General features: G+C 46.9%; 2 protein-coding genes across 7 annotated transcripts; one reads left to right on the forward strand and one right to left on the reverse strand.

Moving 5' to 3' along the window:
• The first annotated feature begins 172 nt into the window (after positions 1-172).
• LOC122625085 (integrin beta-PS) lies at positions 173-8,214 on the forward strand. Of its 5 annotated transcripts, none has more exons than XM_043804961.1 (7): positions 173-254; positions 2,365-2,969; positions 3,041-3,269; positions 3,917-4,001; positions 5,394-5,828; positions 5,897-7,126; positions 7,197-8,214. In XM_043804961.1, the coding sequence occupies exons 2-7, from the start codon at positions 2,483-2,485 to the stop codon at positions 7,260-7,262; spliced, it is 2,532 nt and encodes an 843-aa protein (XP_043660896.1). In that variant the 5' UTR covers positions 173-254; positions 2,365-2,482; the 3' UTR covers positions 7,263-8,214. The 5 variants fall into 5 exon arrangements, with proteins under 5 accessions (XP_043660896.1, XP_043660897.1, XP_043660898.1 ...); XM_043804962.1 differs by lacking the exon at positions 3,917-4,001 and adding an exon at positions 4,571-4,655; XM_043804963.1 differs by lacking the exon at positions 173-254 and adding an exon at positions 261-395.
• A 370-nt stretch (positions 8,215-8,584) lies between these two features.
• On the reverse strand, positions 8,585-13,751 carry LOC122625084 (regulator of nonsense transcripts 2). Of its 2 annotated transcripts, none has more exons than XM_043804960.1 (4): positions 13,605-13,751; positions 10,717-13,539; positions 10,351-10,642; positions 8,585-10,283 (listed from the first exon to the last, which is right to left on the reverse strand). In XM_043804960.1, the coding sequence occupies exons 2-4, from the start codon at positions 13,428-13,430 to the stop codon at positions 9,507-9,509; spliced, it is 3,783 nt and encodes a 1,260-aa protein (XP_043660895.1). In that variant the 5' UTR covers positions 13,431-13,539; positions 13,605-13,751; the 3' UTR covers positions 8,585-9,506. The 2 variants fall into 2 exon arrangements, with proteins under 2 accessions (XP_043660895.1, XP_043660894.1); XM_043804959.1 differs by having other exon boundaries at positions 10,717-13,558; positions 13,605-13,750.
• Between the last annotated feature and the right edge of the window lie 452 nt (positions 13,752-14,203).

The raw sequence follows: 14,203 nt of genomic DNA on the forward strand, positions 1-14,203 counted from the left end.
AACCAGAGTTCTTTTACGTACTTTTCGATTACTTATCGGATTGTATTAGCGAGTACATACGCCCATGTTAGCGGAGACACTGCCCTCCTCAACTGTGCAACACTGTTCCGCGCCTTAGTGTGACCAGACCTATTAAGCAACACTGGTGAATATCGATGGTCAGTATCGGGCAAACATCGATTAGTGTTCCACCCCCTGCTGACACCATCTGGTAACACTGAACAGCAGACCAGAATCGCGGACAAAGCAAAGCAGTAAATATCAATTTAATCCAAATCCGATTCCCGACTCTAATTGGCGGCCTTCTGCTGCTGCTTCTGCAGTAGATTGTTTTTTTTTTGGTTTTCCGTGTCACCCAAATAGAGTTGAATCCGCTGATTTAGCGAATAACGGTGGCAAGTAACTGTAATAACTGCGTGTGTGCACAGTGCTAGTGTTTAAGTGTGTGTGTGAGTGGGAACTCCACAAGTGTGCGAGAAGGCAAATCAAAATAAGAAAAGTGCCGCCCTGATGGAAATTAATATCGCAAATTACCAGCGAAAACGCAGCGAAAGTTGAGCCAAAGTGCTGCGATTAATCAGATAGCGGGTGAAATAGTGGGGATTACGTAAGAAATCAATGGATTCCGGGCTGCATTTGGTCAAAAAAGAGGAAGCAACATCGTAGCGCTACCTTCATTCTTCTTTTTTCGATGATTTCATACGCAGTGACGACACACAGGCACGCACACATAGATCGCCGTATCTGTGTGTGGGTTGTTTGTAGAGCTAAAAAAAAATAATGAATCCTCACGATAAATTCATTCGTTTCTTTCCTTTTTTTTATTATTTATTATTTATTTCTTTGAGTGCATATCGGCGACTTCGCGACGCCAGTTGTTGATTACGACGCCCGCTCCCTTTTCATTGCAACTCCCCCCACCCCACCGATCATGCACTCGAACTCAAAATCGAGTAGAGTACGTAGGCAGGAGCAAAAAGAGCGTACAAAGTAAGGAACTCAGTGGTGCCCGCAGGAATTTGTCAGGGGGGATCCCAGGGGCTTCTTTGCAAGTGGTAGTCAACTTTATGAACAGCTAAACAAATTTTAACCGACCGTAGTCCAAAGTAAAAAGCCATTTTACCAAAGCAATTCAAAGCTATTCAAAAAATATGAAATCCTCTGCACGCCGCTGGTTCAACCAGTACGCCCACATGTGGGCCGCCCAGATGTGGCTCGTTTTTGGCCCAGTGGGTGTGGGCGTCCATCCGTGGTTGAAACTATGCGCTGCATATGCTGTTTATTCATGCGGTTTATGATATTACGAATTTGTTCGCTAAAAAATCAGATTAAAACTACGATTAAGCGCACGACTCATAATTCGGATATGCGCCAAGTGACCGGGTGTATAAATGATAATGAAATGAAGTGATTACAAATTATATATACATATATGTATTTATGTTACATATGTAATGCCAGGGTATATAAACATTGGCTTAAACGTTTTTAGTTTGCTGCAAATCGAGCTCTGCTGTGTGTTTTGTGTGCGTGGGCGTTTAAAAATAGCCGACCAACACAACACCCATACGTATACGTAATCTGCAGCCCTTTTTTTTCTGTTCCGTGCATATGGAATATGGAATTTTGATTTGAGTCTTGAGTGGACTGGAGTGAGTGATTCATGTGGTTTTTAGGCGGAAAGGAACTCAGCGAAGCTGACTCAATGACCACTCATTGTTCGTTCGGCCTTTGTTTACATTTAGCCAGGAGCAAAGAGAGCAGGAGAGCGAGAGGGGGAGTGGAATGAGAGAGCGTGCTAACGGAACGTGCTCGAATGAGTAATTCGCATTGCATTTGACGTTTATCGAAAGCTCTCTTCCTTCCGCTTTTTTCCTTTTCTTCTTTTCGGGGACGGAGGCCAACAAAAAACAACAAAAGCACGCACGCACACCCACACACGCTTTCGTACATCAGTCGCTTTGAGCGAGTGTGTGCGTTTGTGAGATGAGTCATCTGGCCAAGTTGATGAGAAAATAAAATTGAACATTAAGGTAGAGCAAAATAAACAACAAAAAAGGGGGCAGATGTGCGGCCATTTGCTGTTGTTTGTAGTTGCAATAAAAAAAACCAGGGCAGGCGGTGAAAGCAGTGCTCAACAAGCAGTGCAGTCAGCAGCTGGACTTTTACATACACCGGCGTTCGTAAAAATGGCAGCAAAACCGAAGAAAACGAATTGTGACTTTAAAATACACGAAAAATTTAGGCATTTACAAAAATTGAATTAATTAGTTGAAGTGCAGCCGGGGCGCTTTTACTATTATTTCTTCCCCCACTATGGTTGTTGTGGAAAATGTAATCATTTCAATTCACTTACCATTGCAGCCGGCGCACAGAAGCGAGAGAGACAGAGCACACATAGCACCTGGCACACCCAAGGATATCCGATCCTCCTGCAACCCGTATCAACCACAACCTGCACCAACCGCCAACCGCTAAAACCATGATCCTCGAGAGAAACCGGAGGAGCCAGCTGGCCCTCCTCCTGATCGCCCTGCTGGCCGCCATCGCTGGACAAACGGATGCCCAGAAACCGGCCAAACTGACAGTGAGCACCTGCGCGTCGAAGGAAAAGTGTCACACCTGCATCCAGACAGAGGGCTGCGCCTGGTGCATGCAGCCGGACTTTACGGGCCAGTCGCGGTGCTACCAAAACACCAGCTTATTGTGTCCGGAGGAGTTCGCCTACAGTCCAATAACGCTTGAGGAAATTCTCGTGAACAAGGAACTAACCAAAAAAGCAGAAGAAGCGACTGCTGGCGGCGGCTCCTCCATGTCAGGCAGCAGCTCAAGCCACTTCTCGCAAAGCTCCTCCTCGCAAAGCTCCTCCTCCTCAAGGTCCTACTCGCAGAGCTCCTCAGGATCCAGTTTCGCCAGCGGCTCAATCGTTCAAATCCAACCGCAGTCCATGCGACTCGCATTGCGCGTCAGTGAGTAGCAAACGATTGAGTCATCCATGTGCTAGATACTAATCTCTAACTTCCTCATCAATTCACCCTAGATGAGAAGCACAACATCAAAATTAGCTACTCTCAGGCGGAGGGATATCCGGTGGATCTCTACTACTTGATGGACCTCTCCAAGTCCATGGAGGACGACAAGGCCAAGTTGTCTACGCTGGGCGACAAGTTGTCCGAGACCATGAAACGCATCACCAACAATTTCCATCTCGGTTTCGGTTCGTTTGTGGACAAGGTGCTCATGCCCTATGTCTCGACCATTCCAAAAAAGTGAGTAATACTTCAGACAGCGTTACGATCTATAATTTTGCTGATTGAAGACCGGAGGTCGTCAGTTCATGATGCATTCCTCAAAGCCTCTTAAATGATTGTAGTTTAAATGTTATAAAGATTATTTTATTTGTTAAAATTATCGTTTGTCTCGTATGTGTAAGCCCCTCTAGCCATAAACGATATGTTTATGATTCAAATGGACACTCAAATTTAGATTAATTTTAAGTGACGCTACATTCCAAAAACTCTATTATAGTCATATCCTCTATTCGTCAGCGCTTTTGCAGCAATTACGCTTGACTTGGAAAAAACCAATTGATAATCTAAGTTGTGACCAATGGTGATAGCATCACCATGCCACGACATTATCAACATAGAATTCCAAAACGATTTCCTTTCGCTAACTTTAAAACGAAATACACAAATTCCTAACTCATTGGCTCTCTATAATGAAAGACCAGCTCAACAGTCTGTGTATCCCCATGCTGTATGTCTACTTTTGAGCTAATTTTATCTAATTTAACAGACCAATACAGCCGCTAACTTTGTTAATTATTTATATACTTACAACCAAACCATGAACAAACACCAACAAACAACATCAACGATTGACGGAATCGAATCGAATCGAATTGAATCCATAGACTCGAGCATCCCTGCGAGGACTGCAAGGCTCCCTATGGTTACCAAAATCACATGCCACTCAACAATAATACCGAACGCTTCTCTGTAAGAGACTATTAATGTTTACTGCACGCATATAACCCCACCTAATTGTGCCTGCTCCCATATCAATATCAATATAAGTATCAAGTATTAATAGATCAAATATCAATAGATCTGTGGGATTTATGTGCATGTTTCCCCATTGTCCCCATTATCCCATGTGCTGACCCTTTCCCCCCGACGGTGATTCCCATTGCACCTTCTAGTTTAAGTGCTTAAGTCCTTAAGTGTTTGTCTATAGTTTCTGTGTTGTACGCTGGATCGGGTATTTTGATATTTTTATTCACTCTCTTAGCTTATAGCATTTATAGCATATAGCATATAGCATATAGCATTTACATATTATTGGTATCGTATCTATATCGTAAACTATCTGCACTACTCGATGTTGTCATTGATTTATATCCTCTTTTGTATTTCTCTATTTCTTTATTTCATTGTGTACTCATCACTTTCTCCATATATAAATCTGGCCTATATAAATTATACATGTGCACATGATACATGAGCCGTTCTTTGGCACGAAATTTGAACAAATTGTAACGATACTACGGAATCTGAACCAAAATTAGCCTGCAGGAGCCGTGCCCAAATTGCACTGCAACCTATGGCTTTCACCACCAAATGGTCTTAACTAAGAATGTAACCCAATTTGCTGTAAGTGGTTCAGATTAGCCCCAAAAACCATCGGTTTCGGAATTATCGCAGCCGCATCCGAAGCATATGGCCTCTAATTTAAGCCTAAAATTATTCTTATTTAAAGTTTTGCACGTCATTTGCATCGGTTATTGCACTTAAAAGTATTATTTTGCTTGCACGCCTAAACGACATCTAAAGTCATCTAATATAAAGTAGCATAAATGTTGGTTATGAATAATGGTTTTTGTGTTTGCATGCATGCTTGTTTTCTGCTTAGCTGGTTGTAAATGTTTGTAGTGGACTCTTATCTGCTGACACACTCTGAAAAATGAATTCGCCTTAAGAATTAGGAAACCATGGCAAGCCATGAAAAACCACCCCGTTTATTCTGAATTATTAATAGTCTCTATAGTCACCTGTCCAGTTGATCTTGACCCAATCCTACATCTGACATATAAAACGATTGTTTTTTCATTTGAGTATTGCAAATGTGGAATTCGATTCCCTTAGCTACCTGAGCCAGTTGCTATTAATCACAACTGACTGTATATATGTACATATATCTTATCGTAGTATGGCAACAATTGCTATCTTCAACTAATATTGATAGACTGCCCAAGGTTTGAAAAAGTTTGCCATAGGAATTCCGTCAGAGTGTGCCAGCTCGTTGCATTGTAATACGAATCCATCGCACTAACCGAAATCTCACAGAAAATACCCAATGCTAATCGTTTGTATCTATCGTCTGTGCGGCAGAACGAGGTGAAGAATGCCACAGTGTCGGGCAACTTGGATGCTCCCGAAGGAGGCTTCGATGCCATCATGCAGGCCATTGCCTGCCGATCGCAGATCGGTTGGCGGTCGCAGGCTCGTCGCCTGCTCGTCTTCTCCACAGACGCAGGTTTCCACTATGCAGGCGATGGCAAATTGGGCGGCGTAATTGCTCCCAACGACGGAGAGTGCCACTTGAGTCCCAAGGGCGAGTATACGCACTCCACTGTGCAGGATTATCCCAGTATCTCGCAGATCAATCAGAAGGTCAAGGACAATGCCATCAACATTATCTTTGCCGTGACTGCTAGCCAACTATCCGTATACGAAAAGTTGGTGGGCCACATCCAGGGATCGTCGGCGGCCAAGCTCGATAACGATTCATCCAACGTGGTTGAATTGGTCAAGACTGAATACGCGGTATGGTGATTCCCGAAGATTTTAGCACTGAACTCAATTAAATCCATACTCTATTCGTATATCTGCAGAAAATCTCCTCTTCGGTCGAGATGAAGGACAATGCCACTGGGGATGTGAAAATCACCTACTTCTCGTCCTGCCTGAGCAACGGACCCGAACTGCAGACCTCGAAGTGCGACAATCTGAAGGAGGGCCAGCAGGTGAGCTTCACAGCCCAGATTCAGTTGCTCAAGTGTCCCGAGGATCCGCGCGACTGGACACAGACGATCTACATCTCGCCCGTCGGCATCAACGAGTTCATGCAAATCCAGCTGAGTATGCTGTGCTCGTGTCCCTGTGAACAGCCCGGCTCAACTGGCTATCAGGCGCAGGCGAACAGCTGCAGCAGCCACGGCACCTCCATGTGCGGCATCTGCAATTGCGATGATAGCTTTTTCGGCAACAAATGCGAGTGCTCGGCAACGGACCTAAACTCGAAATACGCCAACGACACTAGCTGCCGGGCGGATAGCACCTCCACGACGGACTGCTCTGGTCGGGGCAATTGCGTTTGCGGCGCCTGCGAATGCAGCAAGCGACCAAATCCGATTGAGATCGTATCCGGAAAGTACTGCGAGTGCGATAACTTCAGCTGCGAACGCAACAAGAACCAGTTGTGCACGGGTCCGGATCACGGCACCTGCGAGTGCGGCCGGTGCAAGTGCAAGCCGGGCTGGACGGGCTCCAATTGCGGCTGCAAGGAGTCCAACGATACATGTATGCCACCTGAAGGCGGCGAGATCTGCTCCGGCCATGGTACCTGCGAGTGCGGTGTCTGCAAGTGTACGTCAACCGATAAGGGACGCCATTCGGGCCTCTATTGCGAGAAGTGCCCAACTTGCTCGGGCAGGTGCCAGGAGCTTAAGGACTGTGTCCAGTGCCAGATGTACAAGACGGGCAATCTGAAAAATGGTGATGACTGCGCCAGGAACTGCACTGAATTTGTGCCCGTGGGCGTGGAAAAGGTGGAGATCGATGAGACCAAGGACGAGCAGTTGTGCACATTCTTCGACGAGGACGACTGCAAGTTCCTGTTCAAGTACAGCGAGTCAAGTCAGGGTGAGCTGCATGTGTATGCGCAGGAGAACAAGGAGTGCCCGCCCAAGGTTTTCATGTTGGGCATCGTCCTGGGCGTAATTGGAGCCATTGTCTTGGTCGGTCTGGCCATCCTGCTGCTGTGGAAGCTGCTCACTACGATCCACGATCGACGGGAGTTCGCTCGTTTCGAAAAGGAGCGCATGAACGCCAAATGGGATACGGTAAGTTTTGCTAACCCGGACACGTCTCTTGATTTCTTTTCAAACGATCCTTTTTATTTTGGAACCGCAGGGTGAGAATCCCATCTACAAGCAGGCCACCTCTACCTTCAAGAACCCCATGTACGCGGGCAAATAAATCTGCTATGTAACTAAACATTAGGGAAATATAACTAGTGTCGTTCAACGGAACGACCAATGTCTGTGCTTGAACCGGAAATCAGAAAGAAACCCAACCAACCAGCCAATCAACCAAACTTAACCAAACACCACCAACAAATCCGCACACAACCAACCAATCTTCAGAACCGACTCCGAACCCGAACACATCGACGAAGCTGCTTTGCCCGGGTGCAAAACCACTGAAGTCAACTGCCATTGTAACGCGTTCTAAACTAAGTCAGCCTTATACATATATACATATATATAGATATATATGAATATTTATATATACATTTACACAAGAACCCCGCCGTGGGGCAGCCTTTATACATTGCGTATACTTAACGAGCAAACGATTTGTGCCTTGCAACATATTTTAGACTAAATCTATACGTATATGTGTATACGAACAAGCAAGAAAACAGACAACGCACAGCAACAACGCGAAGCCAAGAATCGGCAAAAACAAAAAAAAAAACAAAAAAACCAGCCAACAAATTAACTACGAACGATAGTTAGATAAATTATTGAATTTTTGAATTCGTTTTTGTACCAATAGTATCCAAGCCAGCACATGAATTTGTATTTTATTTTACTCCTAATTTGTAATTTCTCTTTTGCGTTTCGACCTAATGATAATTCTACTGATTTTCATCGACCAACCATATTATTAACGAGAAGCCACTGCAATATAGCGATGTATTTAGCTGCGGAGATCCCGGCGAAAGTCAGAATTGGGATACTTAACTAATCTGCTACCCGCCCAAAACGGTCGTCGTTTGCCATGCCAAACCCCCATGTCTTAATGTTTTTCTATTGTTTTTTAAAGCTAACTTTACAATTAATATTTAAGCTATTAACATTTAAGCTTGTAATTGTTAATTTCGAAATGCAAAAGTGCCCCGGGGACGTTTTGTTTTTCTGTGAAATCTTTTCATTTTTATTTTTGTATGTTTTATTTATGGAAAAAGAAAGCGAGGCAACCAGAGAAATCGCGCGAAACAGGATGGAATATATATATTGTCCCTTGTGTGTGTTTTATTTACTGAATTTCGATCATTAATAGTAAATTAATACTACTATATAAATATATATTTTTTGCCATTTGTACTGATTACTGATTAACATTTAAAGTAATTCAAAACCAAAACGATACTTTTGTATAAAAAACATTTTGAGTAATTTTATTGAATGATAAACCAATACAAAATAAGGTGGAAACACTGGCAATATAAAAAGATGTGGAAATTAAATTGTTTGACGCTAATTTTAGTAAAATAAATAAAAAGAAGAAAAACATAATTCGTATGTCTTATTTATTCATCGGATGGAAATAATGCAAAATTTTAGTACACAAAATTGGATCAATCGATTATAAGTTCATTTATTATACGAAATGAGATAAAGTACCTACCGTCAATGCAAAAGGGCATAGAGAATTATTCAGTTAAAACTCCAATAATCAAGCGAGTTAAGTTCAAGACTGGTTGGACTGCAGCCATTTGCTCATCCCACCAGTTTCCAGTTTCCAGTTTTCAGTTTCCCCCAATGGAGACAAACTCACTTTCAGACTGTATTCTGCATTTGATTCAAAAATGTCAATGGAACAGCTAACATCGGATGGCAATATCGGATGTGTGTATAACATTCTATAACAATCTGTATATATCGTTGTATACATGCTTTGTTATTCAATTGGGGTCTGTTTTCGAAACAAGTCTAGGCATTTTTACGTACTAAGTAGTGTTAAAATATACGGATACGGATACGGATCGGGACGTAGCAGTTCTATATACACGTTAATATCGAGGACGAGGTCCCGGGGCCATTTGGATTGGCTTTAGCTGCCACGACTGCGATTGAGTGGCTTGGCATACGCCTGTTGTTTTGAATTGGTTGGCTTAAGTACGGCTTGAGGTTGGTGTGGCTCTTGTGTTTCGGATCGGAGATCGCCCGGAGCTTGTGGCATTTCGTTGGCGTTGGCGAAGAGTGAACGGCTCTTGGAGCGTTGCTCTCCGCACCGTATTCTTTCGGTTCCGTGGTATCGCAATCGCAGTCGGTGGGCCGTACAGCAGCAGCAGTAGCAGCAGTAGCAGCAGAGTGGTATCAATACGCCGGCCAGGAGGCTGGGAAACGCACAAGTGCTACCACTCAAAACACCCGGGAGCTCCCGCACTCACCGGCACCGGCATTTATCGCTTCCGTTAGCGGGGGCAACGTTTCAGTGAAAGATGAGGTCCGCATCGGGCGCGCCCTTTTGGTGCTTGAACTTGTGCTTATTGGGCTTCTGGTAGTAGCTCTGGGTGAAGTTTCGTTGCTGCGGCGGCAGCAGCGACTCCTGGTAGTCCTCCTCCTCGATACGCTCCGTTATGTTGAGCGTGAGGCGCTTGACCTTCTCCTTCTCCTCGCGTATCTTCTGCTCCTGCAGTTTCAGGTTGATGGCCAGGTGCGAGTCCGATGGCGCCACGAACGACTTAAATTGCTGCTTACCGCCCTTGTTGCCGCGCACCATCAGCACAAAGGGCACAGCTGCAGCACCAGAAGCACCAGCAGCAGTAGCAGCAGCAACGCTACCTCCCGCACCGCCGCCGGACTTGCCGTTGCCATCTGGCAGATCTGGACCTGGAGAGCCGGGCGTCCCGTCCTGATTGGCGACCGCCTTTGAGATCTGTGACGTATTGTTGTTCCCAGTGCCGGAGGTCTGGGCCCCCGTTATCTGTTCGTAAGACTTTTTTTGCAGGCGCGCCATCATCGGCACAGGTATGTCCTTGGCCGTAGCCTTGATCGGCTCCTTTAGCCGTTCTTGGTACGAGTCTGTGGTCATTTTATCGTACAAGTGTTCGAACTCCAGGTCCTCCTTAGACTTTTCTGGCGGCGGGGGCGGCGGCAGCGGCGGCTCCGTCTCGTTTTCCGTCCAGTCGTTGCTCTGCTCCGGCTCTTGGCCAGCCACCTGGCGCTCCCGCTGATCGTTCGAGGACCCCGAGTCCTCATCTGTGACCTGGCAAAGTGGAAATCAAGCATTAAATCAAGTGGAGTGGAGTGTATATTATCGTGGAAATACGTACGCCCTCGTCTAGCTCGCTAATTTCACTGATTGTGGCCAGCGACGGATCCTGAGCATTATTGGCGGCCTTTAGCTGCGGATAGAGCTTCTCCTGCAGCTGATCAATGGCCGCCTTGGCCTGATCTAGACTCTTATACAGCTTCAGCTTGGGCCGCACACCGGCTAGGCAGTCCCTATAGGTGTGATCCACCAGGATGGGGAACAAATCGGAGGTGTTCTCTGACTTGCTGAACACGGGATGGGATTTCTTGAACCAATAGTAGTGTTGGAAGAAGACCAGGAAGTAGTCCAGTCTGAAATAAAAACGGACCGGCTTTAGAACCAGAAGCTCAACTTCTTTGGGGTTGAAAACTAAGATACCACTCACTTTTTACGCGTGGCCTGGCTGGTGAAGTAGGGTCCACACGTGTCCAGTAGCATGCAGGCAAGCTTCAGTCGGAACAGGCTATCGGGCGGGTCCAGCGGCGAGATGACATTTTGGTCCATGGATACGCCCAGCGAGATGATGGAGTAAAGCGTATTAAGAATGTGGGTGGACTCCACCAGCTTGTAGTTGTACATTTCGCCCAGGTACTTGGCCATCGCTATGCGCCGCTGGGCCATGCGTGGCGAATGGATCTCCAGGCCGGCGCGGATATCCTCAAACACATTGTCGATCACGATCGTAACCGCTCGCGGCTGATAGGAGCTCAGTCCGGATACGAGATCGGCCAGGCAGCGGACGAGCGGGAAGCGCAGCAGATACGCCTTGCTGAGGCACTTAATGGCATAACAATTTGTCTCCGCATCCTGCCAGTCGATGCGGCGCAGCATCTTGATACAGCGCTCCACGTTCTGTTTGCAAAGCTCCTCGAATATCAAGTGACGGATGTACTCATGCATGGGCGGACGAACCGTGGGCTCTCGCTTGGACGACTCTGGAGGCTTCACCAGATAGTAAACGCTCTCAATCTGCGACGCATGTCGCGAGTCCATTGCCGTGGCTGTTTTCAAGCGCAGCATCTGGTCCAGAAACACATTCATCAGCAGGCGGGCATCACGGCAATTGTACAGATACACGCCGCTGACTTCCACAAAGGCACAGGCCATCTCGATTTGGTGATGCTGAAAGTCCCTCAGCAACATTTTCAGACATCCTAAGGCATCGAACTTCTTGAACAACCCAAACTTCACCAATTCGCCTATGAATCGCACGATCTTAAGTTTCGACTCGATGTTCAGCTGGTTCTTCTTGTGAATGTGCCACTTGAACTCCTTGCGTAGCAATTCTGCCAAATCGGCGGCCACGTCGGTATTGCACATATGCACAATGGCCACAAAGCGGGAGAGATAGGGCAGGATATCCAGACGCGTGCGTTGCACCGAGAATATCGTGCGGGTCAGTTTCTTGCGCTGATGCTTAGTGTTGAAGTTTAGCAGGAACTCGATGGCCGCCGAATCAATCAGCTCCTTGTTCACACAGTTGAATAGGTTGACCAGGAAGCCATCGAACTGCTGACGCATCTGGTTTTGGGTCTGGCTCGGATTCTGGTTGAGCTGACTTTGCTGCTGGCGTCCCAGTTCCATTAGAGCGTTACCCATCTTCTGCGGCTTTACATCCTCCGCTGGGGCAACTGGTGTGGTTGGCTGCTCCTCGCTGGGATTTTCCAGAGCCGTATCCGAGGTGGTGGACGGTGGATCATCTAGATCCATTTCGGCATCCAGATTGGCATCGATCGCTTCCTCAGTAAGTTCACTGGGCTCCTCTAACGTTTCCAAATCGACTTTGGGTGCCGAAAAGTTGGGCAGAAACTGCCTCAAATCGGGCAGATCTGTGTAGAAGGAGCGTGTCTCCTCGTCGCCCCACGGATCGAGCACCCCGAAGGAGGCACTGTCCAGCATATTGTCGATGACTGTGCCCGGATTACAGCACTCCGACTCCTTGGCCAACTCGGGCAGTGGCTCACCCAGCAGTTCCGACAGCGATTGGGCGGAGGCCAGCAGCTTATCGAACCCGGCCTGCATCAGCTCACACTTCTCGCGCTTCTCCGTGGATATCTCGCCCTTGCACTCCATGGTGCGCCGTATGTTCTTGGTCATGTTCATCAGTTCGGTCTGCTCGGCCAAAACATGCTTGCACAGGGCCTTGAAGTAACCCTTGAGCATGGTGCGCAGATTTAGCTGCTTGTCGGCCGTCAGGAAGTCGGATTTCGGCACCTCCACTCCGTACTTGGTGGCCAACTGCTGCATCTTTTGCGGCACTAGACCGGCGTACTCCTCGCCACAGTGACGGCAGAAGGAGAGGATGATTGAGAAGTTACTGTGGTCATCCTTGTCCTGGGCAATCAGGTGCACCAGGACAACACCCAGCTGGGCCAATCCGGGCTTCATTTGGATCACACCAGAGCTGACTAGTTCGGCAAACAGGCGAAGATCCACGCGTAGTTTGCTCGGATTGCCAATCTTCTCGGTGGCCTTGATGTTCAGGGCCTTTTGCCACGCTTCCAGGAACTGGACATCGAAGTCGGCATATGTGCAGTGCAGCCGGGATGCCAGTGTCACCACCGCCGGCACATCCGTCATTTTCAGCTTGGCCTCGGCCAGCGCGGCGCATATTTCAGAGATGTATTTGCTTAGATTTAGAGCGGATAGCTCACGCAGTAGACCGTCCAGCTGTGTGGACGTGAATAGCTTAAGTTTTTTGACGAAAGCCGTGTTCTTTTTGAGATTGGAGTCCAGTTTGGCGAAGTACTCCTCGCCGGGCAGCTCGAATGTGGAGTTCTGGAGCCGCAGCTGTCGCTTGCTCTCGATCTTGTCGCGCAGCTCGTTCATGAACTGCTGCAGCTCCTCGCGCTCCTCGGCCTCCAGGGCACTGGCAGCAGCAGCAGCAGCCGCAGCAGCAGCCGCATCCGCATCAACATCCACATCCGCATTTGCGTCCGTGTCGTCGATGTCGATGTCGTGGTCGTTGTCGTTATCACCGTCGTCAGCATCATCCGTCAAATCTTTCCTTGACACCGGCGGTGTGGACACATCGTTTGTTGTGCTGCTCGCCACGGCCGCTTCCAGAGCGTCTGTCGTTGCGGAATCGTTGGCTAGCATAGCGATGGTGGCAGTTCTGTGACCGGGACTCGGATTCACGTTGGCGGGACTCGATTCGCGGTGGCACTGTTTTGAAATTGGATCTGCTGGCAAGCTAGCTAAGTGCGAACTATTTTGTTTTTGGGGAGCTGAGCTGGGCGTGATTGGGCATAGTTTCTATGTGGGTATAGTCACCTTAAGTTGGCCAGTCGTGGGAACTGTTCCGACGGATTATTTCTATCGTATTATGTTCTTTAAATAACTGGCATTGCTTTGTTTTTCCCACGTTTTTCCGCCACGATTTTCATGCGGGGGGTGAGGGGGGCGATGTTTTTAATATTTTTATATGATATATTATCGATACCAGCAGACGTTTTTGTCTGGGCCTATCGTTCTTCGATAGCAGAAGGTGTATTTCCCAGCCACTCGCCTCGCCTGGTCACTTTGCGTTCGTTGTCGTCATCGGAATCGAAGTTACCAACGACTGGTCACACTGCACATTTACCGTTAGCGGCTTAGCCTATAAATCTTTTTAATATGTTTTTAAGTAACACCAATTTAAATTCTTACCATCCAGGTATTAGTCAAAAAGCGCATTTAAGTATATTTTCTTGTTAATTACATTGCTGCTCTACATTAGCGCGTATTCAATGTTATTACGTATAACCGTTATAGTCCTGGATTTGTAACACCTTACCATTGTCACCTTTGTTATTTTACTTTTTGTACTACTATTTGCAATAAACAATAAGTAATGCACTTTAACTATAAACTGTGACAAAAACTATGGACTA

The sequence above is a fragment of the Drosophila teissieri genome, chromosome X, assembly GCF_016746235.2.
Source record: "Drosophila teissieri strain GT53w chromosome X, Prin_Dtei_1.1, whole genome shotgun sequence".
Taxonomy (NCBI): Eukaryota; Metazoa; Arthropoda; class Insecta; order Diptera; family Drosophilidae; genus Drosophila; species Drosophila teissieri.

What these genes read in the sequence shown, in the direction of transcription:
- LOC122625085 (XM_043804961.1), top strand. Translation starts at nt 2,483, where the DNA reads ATGATCCTCGAGAGAAACCGGAGGAGCCAGCTGGCCCTCCTCCTGATC. An exon ending in GCGACTCGCATTGCGCGTCA is followed by an intron (nt 2,970 to 3,040) that starts GTGAGTAGCAAA and finishes AATTCACCCTAG; the next exon opens with ATGAGAAGCACAACATCAAA. An exon ending in TGAACGCCAAATGGGATACG is followed by an intron (nt 7,127 to 7,196) that starts GTAAGTTTTGCT and finishes TTGGAACCGCAG; the next exon opens with GGTGAGAATCCCATCTACAA.
- LOC122625084 (XM_043804960.1), bottom strand. Translation starts at nt 13,430, where the DNA reads ATGCTAGCCAACGATTCCGCAACGACAGACGCTCTGGAAGCGGCCGTG. An exon ending in AGCCAGGCCACGCGTAAAAA is followed by an intron (nt 10,643 to 10,716) that starts GTGAGTGGTATC and finishes TTTTTATTTCAG; the next exon opens with ACTGGACTACTTCCTGGTCT. An exon ending in TTAGCGAGCTAGACGAGGGC is followed by an intron (nt 10,284 to 10,350) that starts GTACGTATTTCC and finishes CCACTTTGCCAG; the next exon opens with GTCACAGATGAGGACTCGGG.